Below are 22,862 nucleotides of genomic sequence, written 5' to 3'. Positions count from 1 at the left end.
GCACCAGCTCATCATTAATTCCTCTTTCTCACCTACTGCTCCCTTGCTTTGCTGCTGGGAAAGAAGTTTTTGAGATACTAGGACAAAGGCTGAAGTCATTTGTTTGATGCCTCAATAGCAGGGCCATCTTGTGTGAAGTTCAATATGGTGGGTCTCTCTGCCTTAATACTACCCTGCATCAACCTGATGTGCTATTAGCATCTTTGTGTGCATGTAATGTAAACTTCAAATGACAAGGAAACTTAATTCTAAAAAAGGCAAAGGAAAATTACATTTTCTACTGTAACTGTGAATGAGAAGAGAGGCTGTCATCTATTATGAAAGCTGTGTAATTATACTCGGAAGAGCACATACTTTCATCTTCCATTGAAAAAGCAAATATTGTGTTTCTAATGCTGTTATAGTATATATTTTACAAAACAGATACCAAGGTGGTAATATCAAAACAGGTAGTGTAAAAATGCATTCATTAAAAAAGATTGTTTCCAAAGTTGTGTTGTAGATGCTACCCTATAAATAAATCTAAATTTCAAAAACAAAAAGGACCTTTGTAAGATAACATGTATAAAACAAGAAATGAAATGTGATTTTATTTAAGGCAATACTGGGCTACTTCACAAATCACCACCTCAAAAATATACACTGCTCCACACTACTAATTTTCTATCACATTCACGATGGGTTATTCAATACCAAAATGTTGTTTAAAATCTTCAGTGTCAGCAAACTATTTAAAATTTACATTTCCATTATATTATGGAAGTGGAAGAATTTTGATCCAATTAAAAGCAATGCAAATGCAGTTATAGGAAAAAGTTTGAGTTAATTACATATGAATACCATCCAAAGATATTGGATGTTTCAAGTTACAAACACAACTGTGTCAGTATGTATTTTAACCAAATAAGTGTGATCTGATCAATCTCTTCTCCTGTACACACATTTTATGCAAAACGAAACTGGATATGGTAGACTTACCTAGTTGTTACTTTAAAAAGTTTAAAAGAATATTTTAAAAACTGGATCACTTAGTTACAAATTAAAATTCTGAATATAAACGTGTCATTTAATATTTCAGACTTACAGACTGCTAACAGCAGCAAATGATTTACAATAATAAATATATACAAAAATGTATCTACAAATAAAAAGTACTGTTATATATGAGCAGTGACCCAGTGAAAAATACCACAGACAATACACAAATATTTGAGTCATGGAAAAGGACAAAAATCTGATAAAAAATTGAGGTTCTGATCAATTATTTACAAAACTGAAACAATGATTCTGTTCCAAGTCCCATAGGGATAAAAACAAAGAAATTTACATGACAACTGTCATGATTTTGCTAGGTTAAATCACTTCAACAGAAAACCTTAAGAAATAGTCTCATGCTCAATGGCTTCCTACTAAAATAAAATAAAAAATGCAGTACATGTTTAGATGTTAATCATCAGAACATAGAGTCCACACATATTACCCGATTATTTTGTAACCTCTGGATTTGTCTCCAAATGTCCATCAAGTCTTATCAGACTGACAATAGGTTTCATTTCCTGAAGCTGCTTCAACACAAGCTCAGTGCAATTTTTAAAAGTCTTATCTAAAACTATTTTTACAGTACCGCTACAATGAAATTGTGTTGGGTTAGCAAACTGTACATAGATTTCACTTTCAGAACATGATCGTGTTCTTGCAAACGAGGACTTGTCATTAGATTTTCTTGAGTTTGAATGAGAACCTTTTCTGGTTCCACAGCTATTGCAGGCTCTATCTGCAGGTTTCTTTTGCTTCACTGCAGACTCTTCAAGGAACTTGAGGAAAGATACTTCAAATCCCATAGGTTTAAATGAACTCCAGTCAAAAGATGCAGATTGCTCTTGAGCAGTTTGAACAGCAACAGCAGTTTCCTCCTCTCTCCGCACACTACTTACTTCAACAGCTAAGATTTCTTCCTGTTTCTCAACTTTCCTCTTTTTAATCTGAGGATTTTTTTCTTTGTTTGCTCTTTTTAAGTTACCATTTACGTTTTGCTTTTCCGAAAGGCAAGAACTAGTTTCTTGACAGTCATTATTTACATCAGAAGGCGGCTTTCCATGATTCTCTGAACTTGTGAGGTCCTCATTAACAAGTTTGGTAATGAACATTTCTGCAAGCTCATCCACTTCATCCTTCTCCGTCTTCTCAGGTTCTTTTTGTGTCACTGGTGTAGTCGCTCTCAAGTCCTCAGGGGTTTCAGACAAATGTGGCTGCAATTCTGCATCACATGTTTTGTCCTCAACTGCCTCATTTTGTGAAGATACTTCTTTCTCCAATGAATCAGGATGTTTGTTTGAGACAATTAGGATATTTCTGTGTTTTGAAGTATATGCTTTAGACAACTTGTGACATTTATAATGTCTAATTATATTATTTTCACTTGTGACAACTGATGAACAGCCTTCTATCATACATGGATATTGTGTGACCAAAGTGCTTGAACATTCCGATAAAGCATCATGCCTACTCTTTATTGAGTAAACATACTTTCCACATTTCAAAGTATATGCCTTGTTTTCATGGATCTGGTCCATTTTTGAGTTGTTTTCTACAATTATAAGTTTCCTTCGCTTAGTCCTAACTGATATTTTGTTTCCATTCTTTCCTGCCCTGTATTTTAATCCTCTATGCTTAATTTTCATGGTTTTTTCCTGATTAGCCTTACTTGAAATATTTTCCTGACCTGGTGTCAAGAATCGCCTAGGTCTTATCAGATGATCTTTATGCCTGTCATTATGCTTATTAAAAATATGTCGTAGGAGATTAGACCTTGTTGCATAAATACGATCACAGCCTTCACAATCACACTTGTACATGCCATCCTCTGTTTTTGTTTGTTTTATCTTTATTCCATGATCCACTTCTAAATGAGTAATATAATTAATATACATTGCAAAGGATGATTTACATTCAGACTGATCACAAGGGAATCTTCCAACATCCAAGGCTGACTTCATGCTTCCAATTTCCTCAGGAGTCATTTCATGAAGCTTCATGTAGTGCTGAATAAGACTAGTGACTTCCTGAAATATCCTTGAGCAATTTCTCACCTCACATCTGAATTCTTTTACAATTACATTTGTTTCAGTTTCATCACAATCTTCTTCTTTACAAAACTCCTCATCTTTACTTGGCTCACTTTCCTCTTCTCCTTCCACAGAGAAGGAGGGCAGATCAGATTTGTGTACAGCTTGATAATGAAGAATCAAATTCTGCTGTATTGTAAAAGCAGCAAAACAGCCTTGATGTACACACCTGTAAGGTCTGTAGGGACTATAACTAGTAGGAAATTCTAAAGTTTTACATGCTGGTTTGGGGTGTTTTTTCTCCTCTTTTTCTTTCCTATGTCTTCTAATTTTGCGTACTTTGGGTTGTACCTGTATGTTTCTCAGTGTGGCAACATTATAAAGTTCAGGGGGAATGGTAACCACTTGGGGAGGTTTTTCCATTTTTTCAGAAACATCTGGTGTACTTTCTGGCACCACCTCCTCTGGCATCACCCTCTCTGGCACCACTATTTCTGGCACTTTCACAGATTCTATACATGCTTCTTTCTTTATTTCAAGATCTTTAGTCAATTGTGCTTCATGTGCACTTTCCATTAACACATAAGGTACACTCTTTAGTTCAACAGGCCTTGGTGCTAAGTTTGCAGTTTTGTTTTGGGATCTTCTCCCATAGGGTCTTTTTAGTTTTAGTTTTACCATTTCCTCTGTTGTAAAGTGATGTACCAGCTGACAGTGGGCCCGGAGGTTAGAATTTCTTGTAAATGTTTTTGGACAGCTAGCTACAACACATTTAAAGGGTGCATATTTCAACTGGTGTTTCTTAATTTCCAGTATCATTTCTGCAGTGTACTGATGTATTTTGCTGTAGTGTTTAAATAATGCATCCTTGGTCATAGCACTGTAACTGCAGCTTGGGGCTTGGCACATAAAAGGTTTATGGGCTTTTTCACTGAACCGATTATGCGTTTCTGAAGGTGGCTGGACAGGAGAAGTGCTCTCAGTTGTTACAAATGGAACAAGAATCTGTGGTAGTGAATCTGCTGGAAGACAATGAATTATACTGTCAAATACTTGACTTGAAGTTTCACTTTCTAACTTCAGCTTTTTCAAACCTTCTAGTATTTCCATGATCTGAATATCATCTTTGTGAGAGGTTTCATACTTAGAAGGGCTAATTTTATCAAGGGTGACATTCTGTGTGTCTGCTATGTGTTGCACAAGATTGGATGGTTGAACAGTTTGTGAAGGGTTTTCTGATGTACACTCAGCAGTACTGATTTGCTGACTCTGCAATGACTCAATCGACACTTCCTGGTTTTCCATTTTAACTTCTACCATCTGAGAGTTCATAGCTGTTTTAATTATTTCAAGGGTCTTCTCAAAGTTTTGAATTACATTCTGCTCTGAAATCTCCAAATTGGAATTTTCTTGAATGCAGGAATCTAGAGTGACCTGAGAGTTGTCATTTTCAGATTTCACTGGTAAGCCAACTGTTTCTCCGTGAGTGTCATGACTAGTATTAAAGTTCTCTTTGACACTGGCAATTAACTCGCTGTCCACACTGCTCAGTTTTTGTGTAAGATTTTCCATTAACACTTGAGACTCATAGTTTGTCAATACATTTGACTGGAGATTCTCTGTTGATATTTGCACATTTTCTTCAGCATTTCTGGCTAAAAGCCCCAATGTTGACAAATCATTAATTACTAATTTCTGTGAAATGTCAGCAGCAGCTTTCTTCTTTTTCTTTGAACCACCAATCCCCTTTTTCTTTAAGTTACACAATTCTGAATTTTTTATGCTGCTTATGACTGAAATACGTGAAGTATTATTTCCAAAATTATGTGCTGTGGCAGCAGAATTAGAAACCAAGTTGGAACATAAGCCATTTTCAATAGTCTTAAGTATTAAGTCATCTGGAAATACGGGTAAGCTGTTGCATTCTTCTACTGAGGAAATTTTGGTGTTAATTGTTCTGTTTTGGTCTGTTAGCAAGGTAGTTGGTAATGAAGGTGACACACCTGGATTTGGCAAAACTGTTGCATTTATTTCAGTAGTACCAGTGATACAGCTAGTTGTAATTACATGTGGTAATATTTCTGTAGAATCAAAAGTACTTGGAATGCCTGCAGTTTCCAAGGCCTGTTTGATAATTTCATTTCCTTCTTCATTTTCACTTGCATTGAAGGTAGCTGTATTAGTCCGCGGAAAAAAGTTCTGGAAAAAAGCAGTTGACCGATTTTCGGTAGCCAGCAGCTGAAGGAACGATGGCTCTTTAAAACACACTTCTGGATTAAAAGTTGGCTCCTGTTGCTGCTGTAAGCTCAATGCATTTGAAGAAAGAATCATACTGGCAAGAAGAGAAGACTGTCCATTAAGCTGTAGAGCTTCATGAGAAATTTCCGATTCATCTAGAGGCTTACAATAGGAGCGTTTAGACAGGTGGCCACCAAGTGATCTAGGATTGGAAAAAACCCTATAACATCGACTACAAATAAATTTGCCATCCCTGATTATTGCTGGCCATTTTGCCCGCTTGTTATGCTTTGGCTTCTTTTCTTTTCCATCTGGACCTCGCCTACGAACCTTTTTCAGTTTTTCTGAAACAAGGAGTTGCGGAGTGGTTTCACTGAAGTTACTCTCATTATTCACTTGTGAAGGGAAGAGCACATCAACACTTTCCTCTTTTGTAAAAGCAGAGTTAGTGTTTCCTTCTAGGGAGGAAAAGTGATTGGTATTGTTCTCCATTTGTGAGAAAACAGAACTCGGACCATTATCAGCAAGAGAAGGAAAGAGAGAAATTGGACCATTTTCTGAAGGTAAAGGAAGGAAAGGATCTGAACCACTGTCAATGTTCAGAGGCATAACTGGTTTTTCTAGATCATCCAGCTGTGAAGGTAAAGTTGCACTGGACAAACTTCCCAATTGTGTGCCTAATGTATTCTCTGTTTCACTTTTAATATGGGATGATAGACCTATATTTATAACATTTTCCACGTTGGATAATAGGGAATTAGTCATACTTTCCAGACGTGTTGGAAAAAGAGCATTAGACAGTTGCTGCAGTTGGCTTGTACAAGAGGGATTTGAAGTGGTCTTGGCTTGTTGAAGAAAAGCATCACTAGTAGGAGTAGATACTTGTGATGGTAAAAAATAAACAATTTTGCTATCATCTGACAGGTTTTGCAAACTGCTTGTTTTTTTACTCCTTTTATTCTTGCGCTGCATCTTAAATGCAGCATATTGATCAGGATGGGCTGTCTTCATATGTTTGCCAATGCTTTGGCAAGAATTGTAGACTCGAGTACATCCATCAACTTGGCAAGTGAACTTCTGAACTGGAGCTGCCAATGGTATGACTGGAACAAAAGGAGTGCCGAGGCTGCTCTGGGTTGGAGCAAGTGTAATCCCTTCTAAAGTCTTTAGAGGCAAATTATAAAAATTGGGAGCAGTCTTAATGCTCTCTTCCATCTGAAGTTTGGGAGAGAGTAAATTTTGACAGCCTACTTGATTCGGCATAAAGGACATAAGACTTATCTCTTTTTCAGGGCTTTTCGATGCAAGAACTTCAGGTTCAAGTTTAACTGAATGAATGGAAACTGTTTGGGATTCACCAACACAGTCATGTTCCTTTCCTTCCTGGAACACTGCAAGATCATTACAAGTATCTTCAACTGTTGGGCATAACTGTTGGACTACAGGTGCACCAGTATCTATTTTAGTACTCAAAGCAGGTAATTTACCTTTTCTTGCCATGTTTTCTCTAATTCTTTGGCCTAGAAGAGGCATCAAAACACTGCTGGCTACAGCTACTGATTCTGTCTTTGCAGGAGGAGCAGGTATAGGTTGCTCCACACTTTCTACAGAGATTGAATTAATCTGTTCCAGTACACTAGCTGGCATTTTTGTTCCCTCAGACTTGAGAGATTCATCTCTGAACTGATCCGAGACATAATTTTCTGCTTTGGCACAGATATTTATACCATTTTCAGGTGGCAGACTAAATGTTTCTTTTGGATGGATTTCTTCAGCATTCTCATTTTCTTCTAAAGGTTGGGAAGAATTATTCTCACCATCAGTCAGCTGTATTTTTTCAGATGATTTAGTATGGTCTTCAATATGCTTTTCTAATTCATTTTGGGAGCGGTAAACTTTTCCACAACCTGCAAATTTGCAGGTGAAGGTATTATAGTGCTGTGCTTCATGATCATAAAGTAAGTATGCTTCTGAAAACACTCTCCCACATTTCGGAAACATACACTTTGCCTTGAAGAGTGGGTGCTCTTTTCGATGACTCAAAAGTTCAGCGTAACTATTAAAGCTAGATTTACATTTCATCTGGATACAGATGTAGGGTTTGCTGCCACAATGCATTTGTAAATGATCATTGAGGTGGGTAACACTTACAAAATGGCGTCTACAGTACTGGCAAATGACTTTTTTGCTCTGCATTTCAAGAAACCGTTTAGCTTCTTCATTGTCTTTATGACCTTTCACATGTGCAATCAAATTTTTGAAGTATTTAAAGCCTTTCTTACACAAGCTAACAGGACATGTAAACTCATTGACAGGCAATGGTTTCTGAACTGGTGTTATCTCTGGAATGTAAGGTTTGTCTTTTTCAAAATTTTCATCATCAGAACCATCATTATCATTAAAAACAATGAAGTCTGCTGCATAAAGGCTGTTCTTTTTTATGTGCCGTTGTTCCTGCTTAACTACAGTATTGTTCTTCTTGTTCACACCAGCGGTTGCTGTTTTAGGTGGTCTTCCTAATTTTCTCAGTGGTTTCATTGCAGCCAGTCTCTCTTTGCTAGACTTCTTAACGTGTAGTGTGACATGCGGAACAAATGTTTCTTTAGAATTAAAATTCTGTGCACATATTGGGCAACTATAGATTCCATCCTTATAGTGTTTCTGTGCATGCCTTACTATTCTATGTCCAAGGAATTCTTTGTCACACAGCACACAATATTGCATGTATGCTTGCCAGTTCCTGAATCTAGCAGATATGAATCCTCGCTCTCTCAGTTTCTTTATTTCTCGGTTTTTCTGCTTTTTATCTCTAATGCTTCTAAGTAAGTTTGTAGCTTCATCAAAACATCCAGAAAGTCCATTAACTAAAGTTTCTTTGTTTTCATCTTGGCAGTCCTCTGCTTTTTCATGCATTTCACTGTCATTTAGCTCATCTATTGATGATACAATTGATGCCTCTTCTCCCATCAATGCAAGACACTGACGTTTTAGCATTTTCCAGTCCCAAAATTCTGGATCGAAAGGCCATTGAGTTTTTAATACAAGTAAGAGCTCACAGCGTAATGAATTTGGTATTGGAAGGTTTTCTTCATCATATTTCTGGTCAGGCTGATTATATAGCATTTCAACAGCATAGTATGCATCCACATTTGGCTCAAGGAGAAATTCACTCAGTTGACAAGCACGTTTAACCTCCAAATCATCAGGCAACAAACAAGATATAGTCTTGCAAATGGAAATCTTGACCTCTGTATTCTCACTGGCTTCCAAACGCAATGCTTTCACACAAAGTTCAATGCATGTTGCAAGCCCAGCAGCATCAATCTGTAAAAGAAGAGACAAATTAAAAAGTAATTTCAAACATATAACGCTTACCATTGATTTCAGTAAATTCTATAAATGATTATTCAAACTCTTTCCCTTATATCTGAACATTAAACATACAATTAAAAAACTCATTTTTTTTGCATTAAATGGATAATGGTCTACATTTTGGCAAAATTAATCAATTCTTCCAATAAGAGTTATAGAATTCAGTTTTTGATTAATGTGGTCCTGTTGCAAACTCTTGCAAAAACCCATAATTATTAAGTGAAACCAGCAATTGCCTTACAATATATAGAAGCACAAAAAAATAATACTGGGAAAAAGAGCAACTTCTTTGTCCTTAATTAAGTTGTGTCCCCAAGGATCAACATTTATCAGAGTTATTACCTGTAAATGCCATTCTCAAATACCTCTGGGTTGCATCCAGAGAAACGTAAGCATAAGGATGTTTGCATAAGAAGAATTTCCCAACCCAAATTGCAGCCATCTGCAGCCATCAAAAAAATTAAAATATTTCTGATGGCTGGAAGATGAGATGCTGGAATGGGAATAAATGAGTTGAAATCAGACAGCAGTATCATATAGCTTTTCATGTGAAGGACACTTGAAGAAAATATACTTATGCAAATGTCCTCTTCCCTGGATCCAACCTAGTATCTTTAGCAACTCTTGGGCAGACATCGCTATACAATTTAAGGCAGAGCCAAGCAAACAAAGGTCCCAAACTAAGGAATACAACTGACCTACTAAGACCTATTCCCTGGAAGAACTTCCACTTGCCCACATTGTCCTGAAACAGGATGTGGAACTATCTCCCCTATACTTGTATTACCTCCACACTATAGGCTGTTCTGTTACAATTGTTTTATTATTTCATTGTTCCTTTGGTCTTGATTTCATGCTGGCCTGGTTTCTTCCTGTATTTTGATGTTTGCTTTTTAACAGTTGGAGGTTGTTTTGGTGCTGCTCTGCATTAGACTTTTTTCCTTTATTTTGTTTAGCTGTTGACTTCTAAATTTTGAGCTGTTTCTATCTGTAACCTGGTTTACTGGCCTTTGGGCAGGAAAGTAGCCTAGAAATATAAACATAACAGGAAAATAAATACTTTACCCAGGATGGTATTGAAACAGTGAGCAAAATTTGGCTGTATAGTACCCAATGCAATCTTTCTACTTCTTAAAACTGATGTAGGAGTCAAGGCCATCTAGAATGGTCAAAACCAACCACAAGCTCTCTCCCACAGATGGGCTCATCCTCCCTCCTTTTCTTTAAAAGATGTTATAAGCAAATGGTTAATGTTCTGGACATTTTTGGCAGCCATAGAAACTGAGTGCAAAGTGCACACTGTCATGCCAGCATTCTCTGAGACAAGAGGAAATTATGCTTCACAGGAACATCTGACTGCTAGTTTACACATGCAGATACCATAGTTGGAAGTACGAAGAACCGTATTTTCATGAGGTAGGCGCACTATACTTCACAAGTCACTACCAAATGGATTTTCAATTCACAGCATCACGAATAACCTTATTGCACATCCTTACCTCTGAATTAATTACTTTAATTAGGAAGAAAATGTGGTATACTGTCTTTGTTAACACAGAAAGTTGACGACATCTCTCTAGATATATTTGTACAGAAGGCTCTACCCTTTGCTGTAGTTTGCTCCAGAAGAGTGTCAGTTCCCTGAAAATCGAGATTTACACAGTTAAAACTATAATAAAATTGAAACACTGTAGTCATTAGAAGTGGGTGGGTGTTTTTCTCTCCTTCTTCCACTGCTGCTGGAAGGAAGTGGGAATTTCAGAATGCACACTTCCTTCTGGCAGAATGGGATGAAAGACTTTCATTGTCTCACCCTCTCACAGTGGACTGGGGCGAGCTGTGAGACAGATGTAGAAGGATGGGGATTCACAATGGGGAGGGTAGTGTGTTGGCAGGGGTAGCAAGTGGGCAGGGGTGAAGGGAGGGGGTTGGGAGTTGGCAAGCAATGCAACACAGGTGGCAGCCCCATGCCCTATAAATTAAGGTAAACAATTGCAAGTATGACACCTTGGGAATTCTCTGCAGCTTCTATTTATTGGGAAATTTTGGGAAAAGTTGGAATACAAAGAAAAATAATAGCTTCAGAGGCAGCCTACCTGCATTATATTTTGGCCAAAAAAGAGAGAAAGATTACAGTACATTTAAAATGAAGTGTACTTCTATTCATATAAGAGAGCTGTTTGATCTAAAGTACCCTAAACGTGGGTGGTGCTGTGGGTTAAACCACAGAGCCTAGGGTTTGCCAATCAGAAGGTTGGCAGTTCGAATCCCCGCAACGGGGTGAGTTCCCATTGTTTGGTCCCTGCTCCTGCCAACCTAACAGTGCAAGTAGATAAATAGGTACTGCTCTGGTGTAGAGGTGTAAAATTTTCGAAAATTTTGAAGCTTGGAAAAAAAAACGGAAATTTTCGGAAAAATTGAAAAAAATGCTACATTAGCACTTCTTTCTTCTTTTCCAGATTAAAAGTCATTCTGTTACTTTAGTAAGATAAAATATAACTATGGACAATTTTAATGGGCATAAAATTATCACAACTAGCATATTAAAAATATAGCATATCCAAACAATTATTACAAACAGAATTTACTTTAAAATAATATTTATTTGTATTTGTAACAAATGGAGCAACAATCTCCTGAACTGTTTACTAGTTTATGTGGAACAAAAAAACAAAAACTCCACAAAACAATTTTTAAAAATCCAGAACTAACAATTATTCATATTTCCTCTCCACAGTATTTTTAAAAAACATCAGCATAAAAAGAACTGAAGAAGGAAGTAGGACTAAGTTTCAATGAATAGGCATGAAATTTAATCAGAATCATTTTCTGAGCTGTAATTAAGTATATACTTTCAGGCCCTTTTTGTTGCTCTATATTTTCTTCCAGTGCTTTGAGGCCTAGTGAAGAGGAACAGAACCAATGCATACCACACACATGCAAAAACAAAACAGAAACCTTTTTCCTTTCTGGTGACAACAGCACCTCCTAAAGGAAAAAATGTATCTTGTTCTTGCATTGGAGAGTTCAGTTTGTAACCTAGGACTTGCTTGTCCTCACAGAAATTAGAATAATCTGATACCATACATATTTGTTTTAGAAATGATTTATAAAATATTTGAACCCCTTATCTTAAAATATTTTATCCATCATGTTAAAAATAAAAAATTCCATAATCTATTTTTTATTTTTTCAATTTTTCGGAAAAAACAAAAAAGGCTTCAGGGATAAAACGGGGAAAAACGTTTCCCCCCTGGTTTTTTCCCGGGCCTTCACATCTCTACTCCGGTGGGAAGTTAAACAGTGTTTCTGTGAGTTGCTCTGGTTCACCAGAAGTGGCTTAGTCACATGACCTGGAAGCTGTACGCCAGTTCCCTCGGCCAGTAAAGCGAGATGAGCGCCGCAACCCCAGAGTCGCTCGCGACTGGACCTAATGGTCAGGGGTCCTTTTACCTAACCCTAAACTATGCCTGGACACATGGAAAGCAAGTCATTCTTTCCGAATACTTAAGGAGATGAGGAAATTGGCTTGCTTAATGCATCCTGAGCAGCATAAAACTAAGAGTGATTTACAATCCATCATTTTTGAACTTGTGATTGAAATCTTATTTTAATAAAATTTACAGAAAAATCTTGAATGTTAAATGTGCTAATGTTTTCATGACTAAGCATTTCATTCCAAGTATTATATTTTCCCACTTAACACTCAATATAAATCTTTTACTGCGTTAAATATGCTCTGGTTTATGTTCACAAGGAACAGTCTACTAGTCATTTCACTGCATAGTACTAGGAAATGTACTGGTACAATAAAATCTCACAATGATGAGGTAAGCATTTTAGATATATTAACTTAACTCTAACTTCTATTAGATCAGTCTGCTAAGAGCTGTAGAATTTGGTTCCTACAAAGGTAAAACTACGGTTGCTTTGTAATATTTGATCTGCTATCTGATCCTTAATTTGGATAAATTACAGACACCAATGGCACTAGCTATCACAAGTTATGACAAAATATTCAATTTTATAATATTTCTGTTCCATTACTCCATTTGTATATTTGCTGTATAATATATATAATTCTAACATAGCTCAAAGGATTTGAACCTACCATGCACAATACATCTCTCCCTGCTGCAGTTGACGAGATAAAAATGCTGCACATAAAATAAGAGCACTCTTTTCATCTCCTTCAGATTCTAGATTACAGATCATTTCTAAAGCATCTTTGCAGTCTATATCTGCAATCTGAAGAGTGAGGGGGAAAAGATTAAGTAATTTGTTTTCAGTTTAAGCAATTGCTTTAAACAATAATAGTCTATGTAAAAACCATGATTATTTTTCAAAAAGAAAAAAAATCTAATTTGGACAGTTTATACATTAGGTATACACCAATGATCTCCTAAATTTATACACAAGCATATTCTATTACACTTATCCAGAGAGACTGAAAATACTGCTAACACAGACAAAAATACTTAAGTCTCTATGTATATGTTTTATTACAGTTTATGGGAGGAATTTAACGTCACTCTCTTCTGATCCTTCTGTTAGTACAAGCATTTCCATTTGCCAAACAGAATAACCACTCACCTCTCCACCTTCTGTGTACTGTTCTGGTGATTCGCCTTACCAACACACATGGGTGGGTGGAGTGGAAAAGCCCCACTGTGCAAGCAAAATGTTTTGTGCAGGGCTTCTGCTGATGGGTCTTGTTAGGCAAACCCTAGCTACTCTAAGTTTGTAAGGATCTGGACAAATCATTCCCAAATATAAAATAATCCAAGTGAAAGGACTCCAGGAACCAAAAGACTTAATTTTTGTTAAGAGATTGGGAGCAACCTCTGGGCTTCAGCAAGTTCATGAACTGCCTTCCTCTCCTCATACAGTACTAGAATCCCTTTCTTCTAAACCTTTTCAACTTTAACAATGCTGCAGCAGTGCATCTGCGCTGAGGTCAATGCCAGCCATGATTAGAGGATTTGAAGGTGGTCAAAAGCTTAGCATTCACCATGTAGTGTGGTTAATGCTGAAAGAGGAAGGGCATTTTAAAATATATTAATGCCAAATGGAGTCATTCTGTCATTTCTCTTCAAAAGCTCGAACAAGGCTGTCAGTTCCTTTCTGATTACTGCCAAAGAGGGTCTAACGGATATGAATGTTGCAATGACTGACCACTGAGCATATTTAATTACCCCTTGACTTAAGAGCTTCCCTGAAAACCTTCATCTCCCAGAATTATTCAAAATCATGAATCCTCTCCTAACCTTTCTATGCCGAATGTTCCAATTTAAAAGCCATTGTATCCAAAAAATAGATACTATACATTAACGAATAGATCCCCATATACCGGTAATAAAATATGGCAAACACCTCAACAACTCTTTTTTAAGGGAGAAGAGTCAATGGGTGGAATTCAATATACCACCAATGAGAGCATTTCTACTTGCTAGAGATGGAACCATCTTCCTTCTCCTCCTTGCCATGCTGTTCTGGGGGTTCTCCCAACTCTCCAGGGAAGATTAGGGGCAGGTACAGGGGAAGAGAGGGGGAAAGCTTCATTGAGCTAGCTGGAGTCCTTGTGCTAGCTTCCATGAGTGGGGTAGCTGAATCTGGCCCAAGATGTTTTATTACTTACAGTTTGCACTGACTCAAGCTTAACTGTTCTAGAACACAAGTAATTCTTTCTTCAGAGAATGTTACAACATGCACTTCTGAACCATGCTTCCCAATACTCTCATTACTGGTGCTTTGAGAAAGTCACAAGGCATATTTCTAAAACATACTTACTTCCTGCATTAGCTTTTCATTTGGTGACCCAGAACAAAGGCAGACTAGATAGGTTTGCTTAAAACTGCCTTTGCTGCTGATGTCTGGATGGTCAGAGCAGAGTTTTGCCAGGGCAGTTGCTTGAGTTAACTGCTTTGTTTTCATCAAATGCTTAATGCGCACATCCAGTAGCATAGGGCCTTCAAAGGTTAAAAACTGATTCACTGAAAGACAATTAGACATATTGTTAACTCACCATGCAATAAGTGTAACACAGGTCTACATACCAGTATTTATCATGAAAGGCAAAGGTACTAACTGTTAGAAGGATTTTTAAAGGGCCCAACTTGACTACAGTAAACCTATTTCAATTTTTAAAAAGCAAGCCAGAGCTTCAATTCTTCCCTCTGATCATCAATGTGGTTAAGAGTTTGGAAATGATTTCACTGCTGTACACTCCCTCCTCAATCCCTCTCATCGTAAGAGTATAGAAGCTCCTGTTCTGTCACTAGTCATCATGAAAAGAGAAGCAGAAACATGGGTAAGGGTGTTCATAAACCCAAGTTCTATCTTGATCCCTTCTCAGGGACAACTTCTGAACAAACCCTATGATATACCAATTTTTCTAAATTATGGTATAGGAAATAAGTGAGATTACCTTTTTTGTAGTAATATTATTTGTATTTCAACATAATTTACTTCAGAGAACACAAGTTATCATGAGGTGAGAGGGGACTGAACAATCTTAATGAACAATTTACACTGGATGGTGTCAAGGTAAGATTTCATTCGGGACACAATTGTACAAATATATGACTACAGGATTGGTAGAACCAACAAATAATCCTAATAAATAAGCCCATAAACTAGTCTCTAATTATGTATATATTTTTTATAACAGGAGAGGGACTGGAGGGACTACAGAGGCAGAAAAAGAATTCTTTCCTTCCTGCAACAGTTCATTGTATTTTTATGCTAAGCACCACCAGATTCTGGAACCCTACTTGGTTTCTACACTGGGCGCACGGTAGGAACAGTTTTCCATTCCTCCTCCACTAGCTCGTTCACCTGCATGGAATTCCATGCACCCTCTGACATGCAGTTCCTTATCACCTATGGCTCTCAAGCTAGCACTTACAAAGAAAGCTGCAGCAATGAACATATTTAAGAGCCAGTGCCAGTGGCATAGCGTGGGGGGGGGGGACAGGACAGGAAGGGTGGTAGCTCCAGACACATTTCTTTTGAGTGCGCGCAACTAGGCACCCCCACAACAGGTTCCCTCATCGAAGGAAGCTGCACCAAAGCCCAGTCTTTGGGGTTGGGGCAAGGGCGGCAGCGGCTCCTTCTCCTTAGGGCCACTCCAGGGCCAGCTGAGAGGGATCTGGCGCATGAGGGATCTGTGGAGACAGCTTCCTTGTGTGGTGGCCTAATGCTGCAAGCTGGCCACATCTCTACCCCCGGGTCAAGCTTGACCAACGGGCGGAAGTGTTGGAGAGGTGGTGGCGACACCCCTTTCTATTGCTGGGTGGCAGCATCCTTGTGCAACAGCCCAAAGCCAGTCGCAGCGTGGGTGGAGGGTAATGACTGCTATGCACACCTATGTGAACAAGTGAAGTGATGAACTGGGGTGCACACTGCAGTGGGACCAAATTGTGACCCACCTTGAAACTGGCTGGGCTAGGTTCCATCAAGAGAGACACCCAAGATATATTTTAAGTTGCACATATAAGAACCAAATTTAAAATTATTTAAAAGGGTTTTTTTATAAAAAAAACACAACAGAACAAAACCTGATTAAAACCAACTTATTTTTCTCACATGCACACACACACTAATTTTTATATTTACAAAGAGATTTTAGACACTGGTCTTTAGAAGAAGGGTAAAATGAGAGAAATTGGAGAAGAATCCAGATGGTTTTATATATAAAGTTATGACTCATCTATAGAGTCTAAAGGTAAAAAACCAAAATAAATCAATAAAGCTAAGATGCGAAAGTTAATTAAAAAAGATCCACCAAAACGGTTAAGAAAACAGATTAAAATCAATGTCACTGCAGCCTGTCTGGATTAAGTAGTTTTATAATATGAAAACAGATATTCTTGCAGATAAATTAATCGTTCTAATTACTTTTCAGAAAGCAAGCTGACGAAATGGGATGAAAGAGGCAGATTCAGTATTATTATTACGGCTACAAAAAGACCACTGTGATGTATGATTCAGGTCAATCTCATCTGAATTCAGCCACAAATTATTTACAAAGATACTTTCCAGTATAATATTATCTTATATAATAAATATTTTTTAACTAACACACTGATTAAAAGCAGGCTTTATCAGTGATATCTACTGAATGATAATACAACTCACAATAATAATTTCAAATACAAGAAACAAACAAGTTTTATACTATCTTCCAACATTAGGTACATTGTTAGGAATGCTCTTTAAAACTTAGGAAAGAGACTTAAATGCAATTACTGAATATCCCTATAATTCAAATGTCAGAAGCCAGAGAATAATATGTATTCATCAACAGACAAACTTGCCTTTTTTTTTTTTATAAGAATTTATTGGCATTTTTACTTATAACAACATACAACCTTAACCACACCTACATTTATACACATACAAAACAAATACAATTACACATCAAATACAAAAATTGCCATGATTTTTCTTCTTAGTTAGACATCTCAAAAAAAAATTTTTTTTCTTTTTCCAATCTTGACAGTTGACTTCCCCTGCCTTTTCACCTTCGAGTTTATATCCACAATCTACTTTTTAACCTCTTCATTTAAAAAATTAAACTTAATTATATATATAAAGTAAAACATTCATCTTAATCTTCATCTTAATCTTAATCGTCTTAATCTATAAACTTTAACCACTTAAATTGACTTTATTTATACTACATCCTCATAAATCCTCACAAATCATCCTCATCAAATCTATCTCTTCTATCCTTTAAACTGCTGCTTATAACATAAAAACTTGAAATATCTCCTTTCATGTTCAAACAAATAATAAAACAAACTATTGTTGACAGTGTTCACCCTCCGATTTCAAAATACCATAACAGATTGCTTTAGATTTTACTTAATGCTTCACCCCACACCCCCTCTGTCCATTATTCTTCTCCTGATGGCATCAGCACTGAACTTCCTTGCAGCTTCCCTCTCCAAACGTCCACAGATCCGGGCACAGTCCAAAACTCTCCTTGCCACGAGCTCCGAGGTATCCATCTCTTCCTCTCTCAGCTTCTCCGGTTCTTTGTAACATTCCTTTTCTTCTTGTAAATACCTTAATTCTCTGTCCCTGGCCCCCGAGCTCACACCTCGGGGACTGGATATAACAAATCTTGACATCGCCTTGGGGCTGCCACCCCCAAAGAGCGAATTTCTTCTCCGAAGTAGCTCACTCATTTCTTTCCATCTTTCCATCCACCCTCTCAGCTCTTTGGCAAGACTTTCTTCCAAAGTGTCAAAAGTTTTGTAAGCCTCCTCTGTGGGCAGTTGGTTCCATTTCAGACCCCCACACAAGACTTTGACTTTTCTATAAAGTAATTCCACATTCAGGGCAGTGAGCCTTTGTTCATCTGTTAGTCCAGAGTTCAATACCAGTTCAAGGACGAAACCCAACATACTGGCAGAGGAGGAGGAAATGGGTATCATATTTCTTCCCCTGTCTCTTTGTTCGTCGCCATTTTCCTAAGCTGGAGCGCAAACACTGCAACTTTATATGGAGATATTTTCCGCTAATTAGCTTCCCAAGAAAAAAGTTTGCCAGTCTCATGTATCGATTTTAAATACTTTGTAACCAGTTCTGTGGCAGCAATCCCTCAAATTGGTTAATTTCTTAGGCTCGAAGGGAGGGAGGCAGGCTGCCTTTCTCCTTCCCCCCGGATCGTTCCAAAAACGCGATTTCTGCCAAGATTATTTACTCACGACCACCGGGTTCCTTTAGCTCCATTCTTCACAGGTAGAACTTAGACGCTCACCGCGGGCTTTGCCGCCGCATTTACATCCCGGTTGGGGCATGTCCCCGTAAGCCCGGCTCCGTTGTCCCTTCACCCCCACTCCCCCTTTACAGGGGGGGCAAGGGAAGGGTTCGGAGCCTCCGCGGGCGCAGCCGGGGAGCCCAGGGTGCGGGACGCTCTTCCCGCACCCCAACCGGAGCCGCGCGCTGCGGTAGCGCGGCTCCTAACCCCCGGGATGGACAGGGCGCTTCGGACCCGAAGCAGCCCTCGACCACCCGGCGATTGCGTCGCCGCCGGAAGTCAGACAAACTTGCCTTTTGTCCGTTCTTGTTACTGAATCTCAGACACATAAAAAGGTATAAACCCAATATTAAGTGTTAAAATTATTACATCAAAACACACAATACAGTATCACTGTCCAATGCAGCTAAGCACTGGCTTACATTCTAGAACATTACTACATTAATGCTGCAAAGCAAGAAAGCTTCACTGATAAAAATGAGGTGTACTTTCAATTAGACTTGTTTCAGGCCAAACTGTAAGGTGATTGAACTTTCCACTTTAGAATGTGAAATGCAAACAGGGCGAAACAGCAATATGTGATCAGTAACTGCCCATTAAATATTTAACATCAATGTATGTGTGAATCAGTAGAGACCAGTTAATATTTACAACTAGTATTTATACCTTAACCATGTACTTGTATTTTTCTTATAAAGCCTTCACAATTAAGTTTCTATATTTCATAAATTAAAATTGTGAATTATATCGTAAATCAAAATGAACTATTCAGCCAATCTTTATCTTCATGTTTTTGAAAAATGAAACAGTATGTGCACTATTTTCCCATACCATTTATGAAAGACAAAGTTTTAACTTAAGTGAGCATGGAAAGCAATTGTAACTTTGTAATTTTGGAAGGGTCAAACAAATATGTAACAGGCAAAAACTTATTAATAACAGTCTTCAATAAGTCTCCCTATACTGACTTGAAATGCTTTGGCAATGCTTTCCAAAACCAAATGTCAAGGCATATTTTTCATTAACTGCAGCAGCAATTCAATGAAGTGATGTGCCTGCATGGGAATGGTGACAGAACGACATGTACATCTAGAGTTTGTTTGATGTTTTGGTACAGCAGTCCCAATGGCAGAAGAGAAGCCTCTTCTTATATACTGAACAGTGGCTTTGGCAATAACAACAATAATGGAAAAATAACTGGGTACTGAACAAAAGGTGCAAAAGAAAAACTCACACCCCAGTTAACAGTGGCCCATAAAAGTACGCTTCCTGCAGAGTCAAAAGAAGAAAAAACGCAACAGAAGGGCCATTCCATGAAAAATGAGCCTGATAAGAATGCTAGATGAGCGTTGGACTTTGGCGAGGAAGATTCCAAACGTGCAGTCTAACCATTTTTTTAAAAGCTAAAGACAAAAGAAGTTTATTTTATGGACCTTCTTTTCAAAAGTCCACCCACATAGTCTTCACAGAAGTGTTCAAGTTAAAAGTTTTCTGATTGTCCCACCCGTGACAGCATTTTTTCCTTAATTTTGTATCGTTAAATTTCTTAAACTTAATTCCTGATTGCATAGTTGTAACAAATAAACATTGATTTAAATAGATATGCTGAGTTTATCATTGATTCACCTCCCAACTCACAGAGATTTTCCATAAATCAAACTTATCCCAAGCTCCATGTCCTTTTTTTTGTCCCACCCGTGACAACACTTTTAACATTTAATAAAATTGTCAAAAATATCCATAAAAATAATAAAAAATTAGTAAAATGTTCAGCATCTTATTAAGAACATAGTTTAAATTTTGGTTGTTAATTTTTATGTATATTTACATTGTTACACATGTGTGAATACCAAAAAACATGGTCAAAGTGTCCCACCCGTGACAATGGAATGACCCAGAAACTGACTTGGCTGAAGCAGGCCACCAGGAGTAAAAGAAAAAGGCTTTTCTAATCTAGACTTTAGTTTTAAGCAAACATAGTTAGAACTCCCTATTAGCCGCTAGCCTTCTCTCAGAGACTCTTTTTAAACTAATTCCAAATACACTTTATCAAAGAACTCGCACTCCCATCTTCCCACACCTCTCAACTCCCAACAAGAAACTGCTTCTCAACAGAGCCTTATATACACAGAGTCACACCCACGCTTCGGGCAATTAAGAACCAAACACGGCACCTGTTTCTTCTGTTTCTTAAACAGACAGTACTGACACCAGACCCGCTCAGGTGCAATTTTGATCACTCAAATACAACCCAACAAACAATTGTAGTGAATACATGTACAGGCAACTCCCCACTTGCGCAGGAGTTGTGTTCTGCGCCACTATAAGCCCGGTCCACCTCCATTCCGGGGCGAAAAATGATGCGTACGTTGGTGGTTGTGCATCAATTGGACACACACAAAATGGCACCACCTATAAAACCCCTCAGGTTGCACATGTAGTTCTCCCTGAGAATCATATACGGCTTCCTTGATTTGCAGCCTTTATTTTTAATAGACACTTATAGCTTGCTCAGCTTACTACATAGAACAGCATTCCCCGACATGGTGCCCTCCAGATGTTTTTGGACTGTAACTCTCACCAGCCCCATCCAACACAGCCAGTGGTCAAGAATGACGGGAATTGTCACCCAAAGGCACAAAGTTGAGGAAGGCTGACATAAAATAAGAAAATATGTATGTTTGGAGGGTTCCCAAATTAGAGGGAAAAATGGGGAAGGTAATTGGATAAAGATAAATAAATAAATTTAGACAGTTTTGGGACGATGAGGAATAAAGGAAAAGAAAATAGGAAAATAAAGAGCAATGAAACGAAGCAGTAATGAATGAATATGGCTGATAGTGACTTAGGACAACAGAACACTTTAATTACTTTCCCTTGGTATAATAGAGTCCATGTTTGTAACCCTGTCTTGTTCAGCCATTATGTCTGTGTTATAAATAGTTCCAGTCGCTACCTTCAACAACAATTTCTGGTACCCTCGCCCATCTGACTGGGTTGCTCCAGCCACTCTGAGTGTCTTCCAACACATATAAAAACATAATACAACTTGAAACATTAAAAAACTTCCCTATACAGGGCTACCTTCAAATGTTTTCTAAAGTTGTATAATTACTTATCTCCTTGACATCTGATGGGAGGATGTTTATTTATTTTGGTTTTATTTTATGTCTTTTTTTTTGTTGAACAGTGATCTATAATTGTATGTGGACTATGTATATATTCATCAGATTCTGTTTGATAACACTGTATTTTGCAGAATTTTGAATAAACGTTTCTTTAAAATTAAAATAGAAAAAGAGAGTAAACTATTATGATCACTTAAAACAGGGGTCCCCAAACTAAGGCCCGCAGGCCGGATATGACCCCAGCCGCCCACTCTTACCGGTGCGGCTGCCCATCTCCGGGTCGGCGCAGCACTGGGAATAGCTTGTGCACATGCTCAAAGTGTCATTTCTGGTGCACTTCCGGGTCTGTGGAGGCCCGTGCGCACGCGATTTCTGGTGCTACACATGCACTCCTATTTATCAGCTTTGCATTGTTTCTGGAGTTTGGGTGCCAAGTGAATAGAACACAAACGTGATTTTATCATTTAAGTCGCTAGCCCTTGCCCCATTCCTCTGAAATTTTGCACGCTCCTTTCTTATAGGCACCTCTATGATATATGCCATTTTAAAAAGTAGTTGCTCACAAAACCACAGGGCATAAAGCAAACCACCTTTAGTTCTCTCTGTTTCCTCAATTAACTTTACAGGTGGCTAATACAAAAACCTTTGCTGTAATTTGGCAGGTTTCTTACCTAGGCTTACCTAGGTAATCCTCATGTCTACAATTTTTAGACCAAGTGTCCACAACACACTCCCATCCATTCGATCTAGGGAGCCACCCAGTAACAATGTCTCAGTCTTATGTGGATTGACTGTCAGTTTATTGGCTCTTGTCCAGTCCATTACTGAGGCAAGACAATGGTCCAGTATACCACGTCTTGGTTTCAGTATCTGGTCTGGGTACAAACTATGGTTAGTAGTAACCATCATTTGCCTGATTCAAGCAATGTGACATTTAACTCTTAACTATTTTTGACACCATGGTGGGGGGGGGGGAAGCAGACTATCTAAGTTCACAATGGAGCTCCTGATAATCAAATCATATTTTGAGAATTTACTGCATGTTATGTGATTAGAGTAACTACCTCACTTTGCATATTTAATTGTGCAACTTATTAAAATCAGCTTAAGTTTTAAAAAAGATGACAAGCTAAGTAAGAAATTAGAAAATATTTTCCTAAGCTATGCAACACAGGCGTGCTTTCTTAACAAAAAATGCACACACAGGCGATTGTGAAATCTGGGAGAAAGTCATTTTAATAACTAGAGATGACAGTTCTGTATATGCAAAGGTTTAGTACTGTTCATTGT

The 22,862-nt window shown here is 38.0% G+C and overlaps 1 protein-coding gene across 2 annotated transcripts in view; it reads right to left on the bottom strand.

Annotated features, from left to right (window-relative positions):
* Positions 1 to 563: 563 nt before the first annotated feature.
* ZNF292 (zinc finger protein 292) overlaps positions 564 to 22,862 on the bottom strand; it is a 34,106-nt gene continuing 11,807 nt past the window's right edge. The window contains exons 5-8 of one of the 2 annotated variants that reach the window (XM_033143369.1): positions 14,466 to 14,668; positions 12,787 to 12,923; positions 10,175 to 10,316; positions 564 to 8,627 (exon numbers count right to left, since the gene is read on the bottom strand). In XM_033143369.1, coding sequence (XP_032999260.1) covers positions 1,485 to 8,627; positions 10,175 to 10,316; positions 12,787 to 12,923; positions 14,466 to 14,668 — 7,625 coding nt within the window. In that variant the 3' untranslated portion in view covers positions 564 to 1,484. Of the gene's footprint in view, positions 8,628 to 10,174; positions 10,317 to 12,786; positions 12,924 to 14,465; positions 14,669 to 22,862 lie in introns of those variants that run through there. The other variant, XM_033143370.1, reaches the window with a different exon arrangement.

The sequence above is a fragment of the Lacerta agilis genome, chromosome 3 (assembly GCF_009819535.1).
Source record: "Lacerta agilis isolate rLacAgi1 chromosome 3, rLacAgi1.pri, whole genome shotgun sequence".
In the NCBI taxonomy this organism is placed as follows: Eukaryota; Metazoa; Chordata; class Lepidosauria; order Squamata; family Lacertidae; genus Lacerta; species Lacerta agilis.
This window is presented reverse-complemented; position numbering and strand designations above follow the sequence as displayed.